The sequence below is a fragment of the Cryptococcus depauperatus genome, chromosome 8 (assembly GCF_001720195.1).
Source record: "Cryptococcus depauperatus CBS 7841 chromosome 8, complete sequence".
Lineage (NCBI taxonomy): Eukaryota > Fungi > Basidiomycota > Tremellomycetes > Tremellales > Cryptococcaceae > Cryptococcus > Cryptococcus depauperatus.
In genome coordinates this window covers 431,420-446,654 of record NC_089475.1, presented here as the reverse complement: position 1 = coordinate 446,654, position 15,235 = coordinate 431,420, and the positions used below count along the sequence as shown (strand labels likewise).

At 45.2% G+C, this 15,235-nt stretch overlaps 6 protein-coding genes across 6 annotated transcripts; 5 read left to right on the top strand and 1 right to left on the bottom strand.

Moving 5' to 3' along the window:
- Positions 1 to 142: 142 nt before the first annotated feature.
- Positions 143 to 2,606, top strand: L203_106086 (uncharacterized protein; the record flags this gene model as incomplete). The annotated part of the gene is made up of 6 exons (XM_066215446.1): positions 143 to 218; positions 273 to 307; positions 357 to 841; positions 885 to 1,151; positions 1,199 to 1,516; positions 1,568 to 2,606. 6 exons carry the CDS (start codon positions 143 to 145, stop codon positions 2,604 to 2,606), a joined length of 2,220 nt encoding a protein of 739 aa, XP_066071543.1.
- A 511-nt stretch (positions 2,607 to 3,117) lies between these two features.
- Positions 3,118 to 4,776, top strand: L203_106085 (uncharacterized protein; the record flags this gene model as incomplete). Its single annotated transcript, XM_066215445.1, has 7 exons — positions 3,118 to 3,151; positions 3,204 to 3,225; positions 3,271 to 3,416; positions 3,463 to 4,322; positions 4,372 to 4,481; positions 4,530 to 4,603; positions 4,655 to 4,776. 7 exons carry the CDS (start codon positions 3,118 to 3,120, stop codon positions 4,774 to 4,776), a joined length of 1,368 nt encoding a protein of 455 aa, XP_066071542.1.
- Positions 4,777 to 5,060: 284 nt separating this feature from the next.
- L203_106084 (uncharacterized protein) lies at positions 5,061 to 5,702 on the bottom strand (the record flags this gene model as incomplete). The annotated part of the gene is made up of 2 exons (XM_066215444.1): positions 5,061 to 5,438; positions 5,508 to 5,702. The coding sequence occupies 2 exons, from the start codon at positions 5,700 to 5,702 to the stop codon at positions 5,061 to 5,063; spliced, it is 573 nt and encodes a 190-aa protein (XP_066071541.1).
- A 598-nt stretch (positions 5,703 to 6,300) lies between these two features.
- Positions 6,301 to 7,783, top strand: L203_106083 (uncharacterized protein; the record flags this gene model as incomplete). Its single annotated transcript, XM_066215443.1, has 7 exons — positions 6,301 to 6,466; positions 6,520 to 6,588; positions 6,636 to 6,732; positions 6,783 to 7,014; positions 7,060 to 7,495; positions 7,549 to 7,645; positions 7,699 to 7,783. 7 exons carry the CDS (start codon positions 6,301 to 6,303, stop codon positions 7,781 to 7,783), a joined length of 1,182 nt encoding a protein of 393 aa, XP_066071540.1.
- A 430-nt stretch (positions 7,784 to 8,213) lies between these two features.
- On the top strand, positions 8,214 to 10,971 carry L203_106082 (uncharacterized protein; the record flags this gene model as incomplete). Its single annotated transcript, XM_066215442.1, has 19 exons — positions 8,214 to 8,253; positions 8,409 to 8,433; positions 8,499 to 8,537; positions 8,607 to 8,710; positions 8,775 to 8,998; positions 9,053 to 9,130; positions 9,184 to 9,337; positions 9,396 to 9,546; positions 9,603 to 9,627; positions 9,678 to 9,732; positions 9,787 to 9,852; positions 9,906 to 9,936; positions 9,999 to 10,012; positions 10,063 to 10,169; positions 10,222 to 10,231; positions 10,283 to 10,364; positions 10,421 to 10,568; positions 10,631 to 10,895; positions 10,946 to 10,971. The coding sequence occupies 19 exons, from the start codon at positions 8,214 to 8,216 to the stop codon at positions 10,969 to 10,971; spliced, it is 1,644 nt and encodes a 547-aa protein (XP_066071539.1).
- Positions 10,972 to 11,736: 765 nt separating this feature from the next.
- On the top strand, positions 11,737 to 14,910 carry L203_106081 (uncharacterized protein; the record flags this gene model as incomplete). The annotated part of the gene is made up of 8 exons (XM_066215441.1): positions 11,737 to 12,424; positions 12,480 to 12,931; positions 12,981 to 13,021; positions 13,072 to 13,499; positions 13,553 to 13,819; positions 13,875 to 14,247; positions 14,301 to 14,802; positions 14,863 to 14,910. The coding sequence occupies 8 exons, from the start codon at positions 11,737 to 11,739 to the stop codon at positions 14,908 to 14,910; spliced, it is 2,799 nt and encodes a 932-aa protein (XP_066071538.1).
- Positions 14,911 to 15,235: the final 325 nt, after the last annotated feature.

Sequence of the window (15,235 nt, the reverse complement as noted above, 5' to 3'; positions counted from 1 at the left end):
TATTATAATCCAGCATTGACAATGTGGTTCATGCCAAATTTTGATTCCGCTTTTTTGACTGTTGACGTGACGCGTTCTTTTTGGGACTTAACCGGATGTTTTTCATCTTTCATGGTCTTTTATATTTGCATTACCATTTCAGATGTCCTCAGACAGTCCAACGCATATAAGAAAGCCTTCCACGGCTAACAATGCAGCAAAAAACAGAATGGAGCAATGTAAGTGAGCAAGCACAGCTCAAGTCTCTGCAACTGATCGCTTGCATGTAATAGTCACATTTACTTTGGGCAAGCTGGATGCTGGCATGGCAAGTCTTTTGATTCTTAATTGTCACTCGCAAGCTAATCAACGTCAAGGCTATACTTCTTGGTTCCAATGCCCACTTACTAGAGTTCCCATCCCTGCTACTTCCCACTCCATCACCCGGTACTCCGCCTCTCGGCCCAGGAAGCATCCTAACCATCACCGTCTCGCGCGATGTCTCTGCTGAACTCGCATCTCAAAAGACATTCTCGGATCTCCAATCCGCTATACTTGATACATTTACCGTACCTCCCAAACCTCCTGTGCTGAAACTGAGAAACGTGACTCAAACGAATGTGTGCGTGGAGTGGGAGAGAATTGATGTGGGCTCTGCTGAGTTCAAAGGTTTGGAAATGTTTCGCAATGGACAGAGATGGGGTAGGGTCGGCGGAGAATATGGAATGGGAAAGAGGGAAAAGACAGAGTGGAAGACTGGAGGGTTACAGAGCGGGGAAGAGTACACTTTTCAGCTGGTCTTGAAAACCACCGCTGGGACGTACCCTTCCAACCTCGTTCGGATACGAACTCATACTATGGAGTGGGTAGGAATGCTAAGGAAAACTCATGCTCATTGCTTCTAGCAACTTAACTGGTTTGTTAATATGCTTCGGACCTATCTATCCGCCCCAGCTTCTCGATCAACTACGTCAGTGTCTAGAGCAAATCGGAGCTCGAGAATCTCCTCGCGTCGCTCTTGACACTACTCATTTTGTATGTACAACACCCATGGTTGGTGGGGATGAGCAAGGAAAAGATGCTTGTATCGATTCAGAATATCAAGAAGCTACAAGAATGAATTTGCCTGTTGTTGGACCGGGATGGCTAATGGCTGTTGCTGACCAGCGCAAGTGAGTGAACTACCTAGCGCGGGAAGACACATCTAACGAGAAACAAGGCTTGTGCCAATTTCAAATCATCTATTGCCTGCGATGGCTTCTTCAAGCCAGAATGACATTCCTGTCTTTAGACGTCCATCTCCTACCAAAAAACAATCTTTACCTTTTACAACATCTGGTCCAGTCTCCCCAATAAGAGACAATGAGGAGTCTAGGCGCTCGCCCAGCCCGGAGACTATTGCAAGAATGAGTATGACTAGATCTTCTACGACTACGATTCTTAAAATTTCCAACGATAGAGGAAGGGAAGGTAGTTTGGATGTGGACTCTCAACAAGCGAGAAGCCCCAAGCCTGAAGCAGACGGAAAGCTTGACAGGTAACTCATCCTTAATTAAGAGATTGTTTTAGAGATTCTAATTATTTCCAGAGGATTCAAGTTTCCACTTGCAAATTCTGCTTCACCGGCTACCTCACCGACTACCTCAACGTCAATCAAGCTGCCGTCGCTCTCAGATGTTCAAAATTTACCATCGTCTGGTGACGATAAAAATGTTAACGATTCGGAGTCTACGGCAACGCTAGATTCTGCCTCCAACGCAGCGACTGAGAAGTCCATTGATACTTTCCCACAAACTTTTAGTCATCCGACAGAATGTTTAGAAGAGGCAACGCACACGAGTACCTCTCCTATATACGCTGCTGGTTCCCCGACTATTGTTCAGGCACCAATTCAAACCCATAGTGAAGAAGGGGAACAAGTCATTGGAGATAAGGAAGGAGAAAGCAAAGCAACTGCCATTGATGACACCGCGACGGAACACAAGGACAATATTGCGAAGGAACTGGTCGTTCCAGAGGTGGATGTAGAGATGACAGCAGAACCTCAAGTGGAACCTGCTATAGATGACCAAATTGAGCTGAATCCCATAGTTGTCTCTGCTCCCAAGTCACTAGCGATTGCCATAGAGTCAGACCCAAAACCAATATCTCAAGAAAATCTGTCTCCTGCCAATCAAGGATCGACACTTGAGCGCGTAGAAGAGTCTATGCTGAATGAAGGAACAATGCCAATCCGTCTTGAAGACGGTGCTCCCCGAGAAGAGGCTTTGCCCAGATATGGTGTTGATGAAGGTCTTAGGGCAGAGATTGATACACACAAGTCTTCAGTCTTGACTGAGCAATTGAAGAATGAGTCCAAAGTGGAAGCTGAAGAGAGCTACAGTGATAAGGGAAGCTCGGTGGAAGCAGCCATGGTACCGGAGAAAGAGTTGAGTTTGGAAGCTGTCGCGGCTGAACCTGCAACACAAATCAACCAACAGCCTTCTACATCCAAGTCAAAGAAGAAAAAGAACAGGAAGAAAGGTCAAGCAAAAACGAATCCATCCATGTTGGCAGAGACAGCTGTCGACAAAGAAGAAAAATTGACCGAGGATGTAGAAGGAATGGACGAGGTTGATCTGAACTAGAGGACGACTGTAGTGTAGAAGACTGGGAAGAAAACAGTGCAAGTGATGAGATGATTGTACTTGATTTAGTTCTAGAATATTCATTAGAAAAAAAGCCTCGCGCTGTTTTGCAAAAGATTTGTTCCTGGCTGTCATTCTCGTAAAACAATCTTCTCACTTTTCACTCTACATTTTCCATTTCATCTTTTCTTTCCTTTACTTTCTTTTCTTTTTCTTTTCTCTATAGAATATTGACCTCAGACTCTTCAGATTTCACTCTGTCATTAGTGGTACAAAAAAGCAAACGCGTAAAGCCTCATCTATCTCTCTTTTAACTGTACCAAATCCTTTCCATCATACCAATTCACACTCTCTTCGCGACACTCTTACGCTACTCTTGCTGGCTCGATAGCCAGGTTTACCGCCTTAAGCGCGTTGACTTAGCAAATCTTAGGCTCTTTAACGGTACAAGGAGAGGAATTGGTACGGCAGCAGACTTGAAAGTTTTAAAGTCTTTTGGTTAATAGCCAACATGTTGTATCTCACAGCAGATAAATTTCCAGTTTGCAAGTGTTTCTTTTCTTATTGCAGATTTTCATCAGACTGATGATTGCGTAGTTGTCCCTTTTGGTATCATTGGGTACGACTAAGCCCATTTTCGTATGCGGAGCTGATCATTCTCTAGGTTTTATCGATACCTCTGGTATCTAATCCGCCTTTTTGCACGGGCTGCTTATCGTCCAATCCCTTTGCCTGAGAACCCAACATACATCGCGGAAGAGGATGTAACTATCATCGTACCCACCATCGATGCCGGCGAAGAATTTAAGGGTGGGTTAGAAAAGTGATAGTTTTGCTAAAACTAATCGTTTCATAGAGGCTGCCCGTTCGTGGCTCATAGGCAATCCTAAAGAAATCATCATTGTCACTGAAGCTAAAATGGAGGGACCCTTGTTAGAACTTGCCAGGGCCGTCGACGAAAACAAGATTCGAGTCCTTACTGTGCCAGCTGCTAATAAGCGTCTTCAAATGGCTCATGGTATCCGGAACACCACTTCTGACATCATTGTCTTTGCTGATGATGATGCCATTTGGCCGCCCACTCTCCTTCCCTATGTTCTTGCGTGCTTTGAGGATCAACAAGTGGGTGGTGTCGGTACCAGCCAAAAAGTCCAGGCTGTCAACGAAAAAATGACTGTGTGGGAAATCCTTGCTGCCTTCCGGATGACTATTCGTAATATCGAGATTGCTTCGTCTACCCATATTGATGGCGGTATCCCTTGTCTTTCAGGTAGAACTGCCGCATACCGTACTATCATTCTCAAGGACCCCGATTTTCTTCACGGCTTCACCAACGATTTTTGGCTGGGTAAATACCACTTGAACTCGGGTGACGACAAGTTCCTTACCCGATGGATGGTGTCTCATGGCTGGAATACCTACGTCCAAGTCTGCAAGGAGGCGGAGCTGCTCTCCACCATGAAACCCAACTGGCGTTTTTTAAAGCAGGTTTTGAGGTGGACACGGAACACATGGCGTTCTGACTTTAGGTCTGTCTTTACAGAACGCCATGTCTGGACAAAGCATCCTTATGTTGCCTACACCATGATTGATAAGTTCATTAATCCGTTGACTTTGCTTGTCGGTCCATGTTTGGTCATTTACTTGATTGTCAAGAGTACCAAGAACGTTGCGGACGGTGGTTATCACCTCCCCGCGTGGGATATTGTGGTTTCTGTGAGCCATATGCTGTTTTGGCCAATGATTACGGCTGACACTGTCACAGTACATTGTTTGGCTCATGTGCACTAGAACATTCAAGGTTTTACCTCATCTCTGGAACAATCCCTCTCACGTCATTTATGTGCCTGCTTTCATCTTATTTGGCTACTACTTGTAATTGGTTCTAAGTCATGCGTCTTGTTCAGAACTGATGATCTCCAGTGCCATCATGAAATTGTACGCATTATTTACCTTACATGAAACTGGGTGGGGTACTCGTTCTGGTATTGGTAATAGTAAGTTTCCAACAGAATTATTTGAGTTGTTCCTCTGACAACAATATCTAGTTACTGAGGCCACTGCTGCTGCTGAGAAGGAAAAGAGAGAGACGGATTTAGCACAACAACAGCAACAAGCATATAGTCAGAATGGCGAGTACAAACAATTTGGTGAAGAACGCCAGGCCTAGGGATAAATTTCAAGACGTTATTTGCATGATCCAAGACATTGTAAGAAATCACTACTCCTTGCCAACGTAGTTGTACCTAACAATGATCTAGTTTCGCATCACAATATACATTTCATGCGGACATTTTTTATTTTATTCAACTGGTGTGAAGGATGTACCAATGTAAATTACACGCAGTTATGTAGCGAACTTTGTGAGTATATGGGAGTCTTTTATTCCTTATTGATCTCTTGAGCTTGTCTCGGAGACAATATGCATGTTTATTTTTACACAATCTCAAATGTTTACTGAGATGGACCAGACCATTGGGAAACCATGTCCATAATTCCAGCATATCTTTCTCTTTCATCGTCCGCCAAGACTTGTTCGTCTTCATCTCGTTCTTGCTGGTTATTACCCTTTTGTAGCGCCAGTCCGACTACGACACTTCTCCTTGGCTGGCCACTAGTCTGCAGCGCCCACCAAATGAGAGTAGCAATTTGAGAGACATACAACTCATGGAGCGTCTGCTGGGGCGGGGATCCCAACAAGGGAGTCAACTTCATCTGAGGAGGAGGTGACGGGAGAACAGAGAGAATGCGCAGGGGCGAATCGTCTTTATCTATCTCTGTTGGCAAAGATGCTTGTAAGAGAGGGGTAAACTGGGATAAAGACGCTTGTGTCTACAGTATTTCCCGTCAGCTGTGATTCACTATGGATTCCCAAGCCTCAAAAACAGGCAAAACACACACCAGACATCCAACCTTGCCATTCTGGGTGACCACAACAAAGATTCGGTCCTCAAATGTTTGAATCAAGAGCTCCGTTTCATTACCCGAGATAGATTGGCAGAGCTGATAGGACTGTATGGGAGACGTCAATGGATGGCTATCTGGTTCCTTTGTGAGGGAAGGTTTTGGATGCGATTCTTCTAAAAGAGATACCATGATAACATACAACTATAATCAAAGAATAGATAAATGCGTTGAAAGTGAAAAAAGTGGAGGCTGGCGTAATTACAACTTAGTTGTTATTAATCAAATTAACTGTAGGCTTGAATGCCTGTAGGCTTGAGTGCCTCACTGTAATTACAATTGGTATTATTTAAGGAATACGTAATTACTATTGTCACGAATACAGCAAAACTAGCACTTGTTTACTGCATAGACAAATAAGTATCGATGAGAAATCTATCTATCATTCAACCTTATCCATCCATGTTCCCTCTCTTAATCCCTCGGCGTTCCAGAGTGTGGCGATGTGGAGGGCTTGCACTTACATTAACCCAGTTAAATATCTTACTAAGCCTCCACCAGCCATGGATGACATGGAAGTAATGACATCATGACCTCCACCTTTAGAAATCTCAACATTTATTACGTTGGAACAAAGTTAACGGAAATAGACGACTTTTAAAGGAAAAAAATTGTTTTTGAATTACAAAGCAAATCATAAGAGAGGAGAAGAAAAAAGTATAAAAAAGCTTACAAAAGTTGTTTTCTGTTGACAAGAACATAGTGTTAATTGTGGCAAATTGGAAAGAAAATGACTCTGACTCAAGACGTTTCCCAGCTCTTCACTCCGATTCAGGTTGGCGAGTATAAACTCAAGCATCGAATCGTCATGGCTCCTCTCACTAGGATGAGAGCACAACCCAAAACGGCTATACCATCTGACTGGGCCATCCAGTATTATACTCAAAGAGCCTCGGGTTGGTTTGACCATGAGCCCGGAAGGAATAATAGACTGACGTTTGATGTGTAGAAGGAGGTTTGATCATCTCTGAAGGAACATTTATCGCTGAAGAACTTCGAGGATATGAGCATGTTCCCGGTGAGTAGCTTTCTGAGACGTTTCAACCAAGTTGCTAATGGTGTTAGGTATCTATACGGCTGATCAAATGGCTCAATGGAAAAAGATCACGTCAGGCGTTCATTCCAAAGGTGGAAGAATCTTTTGTCAGCTATGGGTCCTCGGGTCAGTGTTAACCTGTCTGTGGATGATTTGTGGCTCATGGAAATTTTCAGACGGGTTGCTGACCCAGCTGTTATCCCTGTTGTCTACTCTGTTGGCTCGCTTCCTGATCTGCAGCCTTCATCCTTCAAAGATGAAACGGTGCAGAAACCTCTTGTACCTGTTACGGCAGAAGACATGGACAGAATCGTCGGGCACTACGCGCAAGCTGCTAAAAACGCCATAAAGGCTGGTTTCGATGGTGTCGAGATCCATGGTGCCAATGGCTACTTTTTGGATCAATTCGTGGGTTGTCAATTCACGTCTGGAATGAAAGTTAACATGGCCTAGCTTCAAACAACGTCCAATAACCGTACAGACTCTTATGGTGGATCGGTCGAGAATCGTATCCGTTTCCCACTCCGAGTTGTCAATGCCGTCTGCGATGCCGTTGGCCCCAAGCGTGTTGGTGTCCGTATGTCACCTTTCTCGGAATTCCAGGGTATGCGCATGGAGGACCCACTGGCGACCTTTGTCCCCTGGGGCATGGCCATTGCCGATGCCCAACCCAATTTAGCTTATGTTCATGCCGTGGAGGGTCGAGGCATTGGAAAGTCTGAAGATGAATGGTACACACATGACGACTTGAACCCTATTCGAGAGGCCATTCTCTCTGCGGGCGAAAGTATTAAGTTTATCGCCGCGGGAGGATACTCGGTTGAGTCTGCATATCAGCACACTGAAAAGTACAAAAACGATCTCGTCTGCTTTGGAAGATACTTTATCTGTCAGTCGGGAATCTTGGAAAGGAACGGGAACAGAAGGCTGACTTGCTATTAGCCAATCCTGATTTGGTCAATCGTGTGCAGAACCATTGGCCTTTTCGCAAGTACGACCGTCCCACTTTTTATACTCAGACGGCCAAAGGTTACATTGAGTGGGTCTTTGTCATGTTGTATAGACTCGGATGAAGCTGACAATAGCTTGTAGCTTTGAAGAATACAAGCCAGAGTTCAAGGCACTCTCTCAAGACCAGGCGGCTCCTGCTACCAACCCGAATCCTTCCAAGCCCTAGGATAAAATACTGCTGAGCCGGACGTCATTAGATATAAGCTAGATGTTAGGGGCGAATAGACGACCGGATCGATCGATGTACTTGTCTTTGTACTGTGCAAACCAAAAAGAAAATCATCTGGAATATAGCAGGTTAACTAAACTGGGTGCAAGTGAATGCCTCCCATAATCTGTGTACCGCACTTTGCTTTCCTCCCTCTCTGGTATTCTCTTTGATCCATTGACAGCCACTGAGATATTTAACCATGCTCACTGTCGACACAACTTGAATTATAGTCACCAGCCAATAAAGTATAAACAATTATTTCCGTCGGAAATTGAAAACGTCACGTACAACAAACACTTTCAACTTTTATTGTTTGTCTACTAAACCGGCTTTATATATATTTATTATACATTAAACATATCAACATCAATTCATCTTTATCTTTATGACAACTGAATCCGCTGAAGAGCAATCTTGGGGTAGAGGTGAGTATATTCATTGCATTCCTTATTCATCCACCAGCTGTTTGCAGCAGCTTGGAACTGGGAGATTGGGCTTTGTTTGGTTCCAAACGACTTTATCAGAAAGTGCTGCCAAAAAAAAGAGAGAGAGAATGGCTAACTTATCCCATCTGGTATAGTGCTGATTTGTGGTGGTACTGACTGGCAAGTATCATGCTTGACTACTCGCAGCAGGGTACCTCCTGACACGCATCTATTCGTTTCTGTAGGGCTACCAACGGCCGCAAAGAGCGTCCCTCTGGTACAATGTATGTCTGCTTCCATTCCGCGCAACGAAGCAGCACGTGGAGAATCTGATGTTGATTACATATCTACAGACCGACTGATTTAATGTCTCCACATATTTTGAGATCATTCTCTAACGTCAAGATCAGCAAACTCATCACGGGTCCTTCAGCAAACTATGCCATAGTCCTCGACAGTTGGTCAATCCCCTTGGGAGTTGTTTGACTCCTCAACTTGACGTTTGCCTGCTAATGTCACAGTCTATGGTGCTGCCTATCTCTTTGGTCGTCCACCTGCATTGAGTAGTTCTCCAAACGGCGTCATTTCGGAGAACAACCCACTCAAAATTTCACCTTCATCTGTGGGCTTGCCAAAAGGTAGCAAATGGATTCGCGGTGCTGCCGGTAGAGGTCATTTCCTGTTGCTGGACAGTGAGGGAGGTGTTTGGGGGTGTGGAAATAATGTAGTAGGCCAACTAGGATTGGTGAGTGGTCTTAATCTGAGATGAAGCATCAGGCAGGACTGATATCTGCTATAGCCAGTGTGCAACACTGTTGATCGACTGACCAAAATTGGAGGCCCTTGGGTCAGAGAACCAGACACGAAAATTGTTCAAGTAAGTCGTTTGGTCATGCGGCCTATCAGACGTTTTTTGACGGAGACGGATAGGCCACAGCAGGCCATTCTTTTTCTCTTTTTCTTACCTCGGCAGGCCAGGTATTTGCATCAGGTTCTAGCGAATTTGGACAGGTGGGCAATGGCAAAACTGGAGAGCGTCTGGTCAAAGCAGGCAAAGTGGCCTATGATATCGAAGTTCCGCCCCGTACGTACGAACCCAGCTTGATCTCCCATCAGTAGAGCTACTTATAAAAGATCTGTAGGTCTAGTTCAAGGATTTGAAAAAGACAAGGTCAGAATCATCGAGATTGCTTCAGGAAACCAGCACTCGTTGGCGTTGGATGATGAGGGATATGTCTACGCTTGGGGGTATGCGGGATACTCTAGATTGGGTTTGCAAGACCAGAAAGATCGGTAAGTAGCAGCATGGCTGTAGAAATTGAAAGTGTGGCTGAGAAGCACGAATCTAGATTGGTTCCAACTCTTGTTCCTCAAGTGAGCTTTGAAGTTGGTTTTGAAAGAATTGTTCTGAAGGTAAAGTGTAGTTTGCGGGGAGCAATATCGCATCGCGAGCACGTATGGTTGCTTGTGGTCCTACCAGTGAGGATTTCAGGCCATCATCTGTTTGTTTGTTCTTGCTGAAACAGAGTCAAGGCTCCATGGTTGTGGATCGGCAAGACATGTTGCTGATGGCTGGTAAATGGAAGCTCACCGGTGATGGTCCGTATATCACTTGATAGATGCCACGGAATGGTCTGACTCAACTTGCTTAGGATCTACTGGGCAGCCGTACACCAGATTCAAGTAAGAGTGTTGTTGTTTGCAATCGTGCTTGGCTAATGTCTTATCGCTCTTTTGAATGATAGGCACATCCAGGATGGTGAGTAACCAGCGACCACTTGATGAATATCTACCAAGACTTGAACGTAGTCATGGCCTGCAAAGTCATTAAGGCCACCTCGGGAGGTTGTACCCATTTCATCACAACACAAGACCCAGACGGTGGGGTGATGACTGTCGGTTTTGGTCAGGGTGTGGTAAGTGTTGAGTTTCTGGCAAGTTGTATGTCCAAGCTGATATCAAGCGTAGCTCTATGGTGGTAAGTCGCGAGTTTGGCTCTCATGGAGATGGAAAGCTAAAGACATTTGAGAACTCGGATTGGGATCCGATACGGGCAAAAGTGCGACGAAGCCGCAAAAAATTGCTCCTCTGTCAGGTGTAGATGTAATTGAGTCAGTGTCGGCTTTACATGGGTAAATCTAGTGCAGCTAATATCAAACGAAAACAGTGTTGCTGGCGGTGCTTTCTCTACTCTCTTTTTGGCGCGGCCTAATGCTCGTCTCTCTGAGCTCGAACGATACCCAGAACGTATCAACTCTGCCTCTGAATGTGTTGTATGTCATATTAACGATGATGATCCCTTGGAGTGTGAGCGGGTAAGTTTCCTCAATTATCTCGATGTCAGCATTTTGAATGGTTGATATGATTATGATCCTAGTGCGACCAACCTTATCATACTCGATGTCTTAATCCCCCCCTTCCTGGTATCCCAGAAGGAGAGTGGTTCTGTCCTGATTGTGCTTCACATGCCAATGCTGGACCAGACGAACCTTTTCATCCTGTGCTGGGTTTGGCAAAAAACAGAAAGGCCAAACAGACCGAAGGCACCCTCAGCGGTGCCAGCAGCGAAGCAACCAATGTGGCATCTAACGAGGACGTATTGAAAGCATCAAAACGGAAGCATGATGAAGAACCTGCACATGGTGGGTATAGGTGTACTCGACGCTAAATATCGGAATCTGACTTGCAACAGAGGATATAAAGAAGCTGAAAAGCTAAGGTCTTCACATATCATCAAGTTGTGGAGAAGAATTCCAGAGCAGTAACGGTGAACCGGATAGTTTGGATAGTTGCAAAGCGCATGTCCCATGCAAATGCCAATTCTTGAGTGAGTGCTATTCAACCTTGTGTCAGCGTCGAATTGACGATCCAGTTGATGGCTTCATCACGCCTTAAACACATTTCGCTTTCCCTCAAATATCTATTGAAGATATTGTTGATTGCATCGCTTGATTTCGTTGCAGCGCCTACCTAATGGCCCAGAAGTTTTATTACCCATTAGAAAAACGGTCATGACATGCATTCTCTTTTTTAATAAGAATCCTCATGTCTCTTGCATAATATGCCAATCCATGAGCCTCTTTCAGGCCACACGTATACCTAACAAATATTACAAAAACGCCGTCATAATACTGATTTTTTCTTTATAATCTCAAATTCCTTTTTTCCATGTATTAGGCTTCATTTACTCCCCCAAGACTAACTTCATGACGACGGAATCAAATTTATCCAATGACAGGGTGGAGGCAAAACAAAACCATTTTGAATATTCCCGTTTGCAAAAGAAATTCGTTAACCACTTTTTCACAACTCGAATTATAACGGCAGAGAAAGAAGGAAGAAGCAGAAGCCGTGTACTTCAAGGAGGTTGCCACCACAAGTAGCAGAGAATTGGAGTCAGCAACACCCGTATCGCATCAGAAGAACTCCTGCCCAGATTCAACGGTTGTAAACCGTTTAAGTGGCAGGGTGAGTCTGAGAGAGATGTCTGCTCGCTATAATCGGTCCACCATTCCTGGGAGCGATCAGAAGCCAGTTCCATACATCAACATCCCAACTGCAACACGTACGCGCCATCCCGTTCCACAATCGCCACTGTCAAAGTATGAGCCAACGGCGCCAGAGGATCTGACAGCCATCAGTCCATTATCTTTGCCCGACCATGAATCTCGTACCGCGCCTACTGCCTCTTCAACCTCCGTCTCACACGCCTCTCCTTGTTTCATTCATTCGCATCTAAACAGACATGGATCGTTGCAAGATAAGTTGAAGCACAAAACGTCTGAACTCAGCGGCGCAACAAATTCTGGGCCAGCTGTCTCTTCTAGTCATGAGCAAGGACAGCATTACCAAGGAAATGCCACTAAACCCATACACAAATCCACTAAGCTTCCCATCTCCCCACGTCTCCATGCTTCCCAATCTCATCCAGCGAGTCCCAAGGACAAAGATTCCCGGGTTGCATCGCGTCGGAATCTGGCTGTGTTTGGCGGCTACGACTCGGATCAATCAAGCTCAAATGGCCATGTAACAAAGACGTCTAACGGAGTACCTAACGGAAGTGCTCGTTTCATTGAAGATCTTTTGACGGGTGATGAGGAAGACAACGCAAGCTTAACAAAACAGTTGGCTCAGACTGCTCAAGGGGTTAGAGAAATGAGCAAGGAGCTTAGTGAGTCCTTGTCCATAGTCTGCCTACGTTGTGAGGGACTCAGCAATATTTGTAGGTCGAACAAAAGTTCGATCAAATATTCAGCACGTCCTGATTGTAACCAAAGCTCGCGACAATAGATTGATCAAGCTGACTCGAAAGCTCGCTCTCTATCTCATGCATAAACGCCCATCAGCGTCTTCAGACGGAGCAGCTGGTAATCGTCCTGGAAACGGAAATGGGCGTCATCGAGGTATGGTTGTCTATGTAGATGCCCAGTTGAGGACATCCAAGCGTTTTGACGTCGCTGGCATTCAACGCGAGCATCCTCATTTGTTTGCTCCAACCGCAAGAAGGAGATCATCTTCGTCTGCCTCAAGTGGTACTTTGTCGCATCTTTCCTCGGCATTCCCATCAACGATGAGCATAGGTGACATTGCTAAGCAAGCTTCCAATGAAGGACAGCTGAGATTTTGGACAAGCGATTTGTGTTCAGAGTTTCCTCGTCTGTTTGACTTTGTCATAACGGTCAGTAGTCAGCTTTAGTTCAAAAGCTTCCCCATTGATGATGCTGCAGCTCGGTGGTGACGGTACAGTTCTATTTACATCATGGCTATTGTAAGCAACGTGAGCTTCATCCTGGGCAACTATAAGCTGATCTTCTAAAGTCAACGCATCGTTCCACCCGTTCTTCCCTTTGCGCTTGGATCTCTCGGTTTCCTTACTAATTTCGATTTCTATAAATACAAGCAAACCATAGACAAGGTCGTAGACGAAGGTATCCGTGTCAATCTTCGTATGCGATTTACATGTATTGTCTACCGAGCTATTGCCCCAGAGGAATCGGCCGTCTCCAAGGGAAAGAAACATAAAGCTATCAAGAAGCCGGGCGGCGAGATTCTTATGAGTCGTGTAGATAAGGGCGGATGGGAAAGCTTGGAAGGGCCAACTTCAGACTTACCTCCATGCAACTTTGAGGGCCAAGATAAAGAAATTATGTGTTACTCAACGAGACCTGTGGAGCAATTTGAAGTGTTGAACGATCTTGTTGTAGACAGGGGGCCAAGTCCCTATGTTAGCTTACTGGAACTTTTTGGTAAGATTCAATCTGTCAAGTATAATGTCATTGGCTGATAATTTATGATCAAGGCGACGAGCATCATTTGACTACTGTACAAGCTGATGGCCTTACGGTTTCTACACCAACAGGCTCCACCGCTTACTCTCTGTCCGCCGGGGGTTCCCTTGTACATCCACAAATTCCAACAATTCTCATCACTCCAATTTGTCCTCACACCCTCTCTTTCCGGCCAATGTTGTTGCCAGATAGTATGGAACTTCGAGTATGTGTACCTTATAATTCGAGAAGTACTGCTTGGGCAAGTTTTGATGGTAGAGGCCGAGTAGAGCTGAGACGTGGGTCGTGTCGTGTTTGTTCAGATTACAATGATATAGCTGACGCATTGAGAAGAGGGTGACCATATCAAAGTCACCGCGTCTAAATATCCTTTTCCAACCGTTTGCGCTGACAAGGCTTCTACTGATTGGTTTTCCTCCATCTCTCGAACTCTACGCTGGAATGAACGAGAAAAACAAAAGTCTTTTGTGGTTGTTGAAGAGATGAGAGAGCCGCCTCGCTCAAAGCCAAGCACTGCCAAAGAGAACGAGAGTATACTCAACGAAGACAAAGCCTCAGCTACATTCAAAAGAGATGCGAGAGAGGCCGGTGACAAAGTGATATCTGCGGACGCGGAGGAGGATGAGGGAAACATAGATGAGGAAGAGGATGAAGAGGATGACGATTCTGACGATGGCGATGACGATGAGGTCTACGATATTGACGAGTACGTCTTGAATTTGAACGCTTTGGCAAAATTTTCAACTGACGCCTGCGTAGTAAATCCGGGCCATCCTCTCCGCCTGCTCAACAACTACAGCAGGCTGATAACCAGGTACTCTTGCATAAGCACCAAAACTTTCTTTCCTCGCGCCAGTGCCATGATGGGCTTGAAACTCCTAATCGGTTTGCCACGCCCTATGCAGCCCCTCCAGCCATTTCTCAACGGCATCTTATCCAAGCGTTAACCAAGGTAGAGTTGCGCGAGAAAGAGAACGAGGAAGGCCAAAGGGATAATATTAGGGAAGGTTCGAGTGCGCTGAGATGCACCGCTGCTCCACACCTCATTCCAGCTGGGCGATCAACTTTGGATAGCAGCTCCATCGCCGATTTGACCAGTGAAGCTGGCGCCAATAAAATGGAGGGGGAGGTGCCGAAGCCAAGTCACCATCACCATACACACCATCATACTCATCGCTCATCTAAGAAAGACAAGCTGCCAAATATCCCTACACATCTTGCTGAAAAGGTCAAATCCAAGGCGTTTGCATTCTTTGGACAGGTAAGTAGAGAGACGTGAACATTCACCCAGAACTCGTGCTAAGAATTTTTTTTTTTGTAGGACGACTCGGCCTCAGATGCTAGCGATGACCATTCAGAAGAGTTTTAACCCTCTGTTTCGCGAGTTTCCATCAGGATTTAAATCTTGTAACACTATTATCTGTTCTAGCACAATTGCCAGCACATGTATAAACACCTTTGTTATGCATTTCTGGTAGAGCCTGAAACCTCAATTGTAGTTGTCATCGAGAGACGATGATACAACTACTATACCAAGGTGTTTCACTGATGAATGTCCTTTGAAGTTTCTACCCGGGTCAAGTCAAAGGAAGATGGGTTTACTGCGGTAACTGCCAATAATGCAGCCCACTGGATCAATATTTGCTACTCTCTACTTTCTCCTCGACAACTCCAATATATATCGATGATCAATT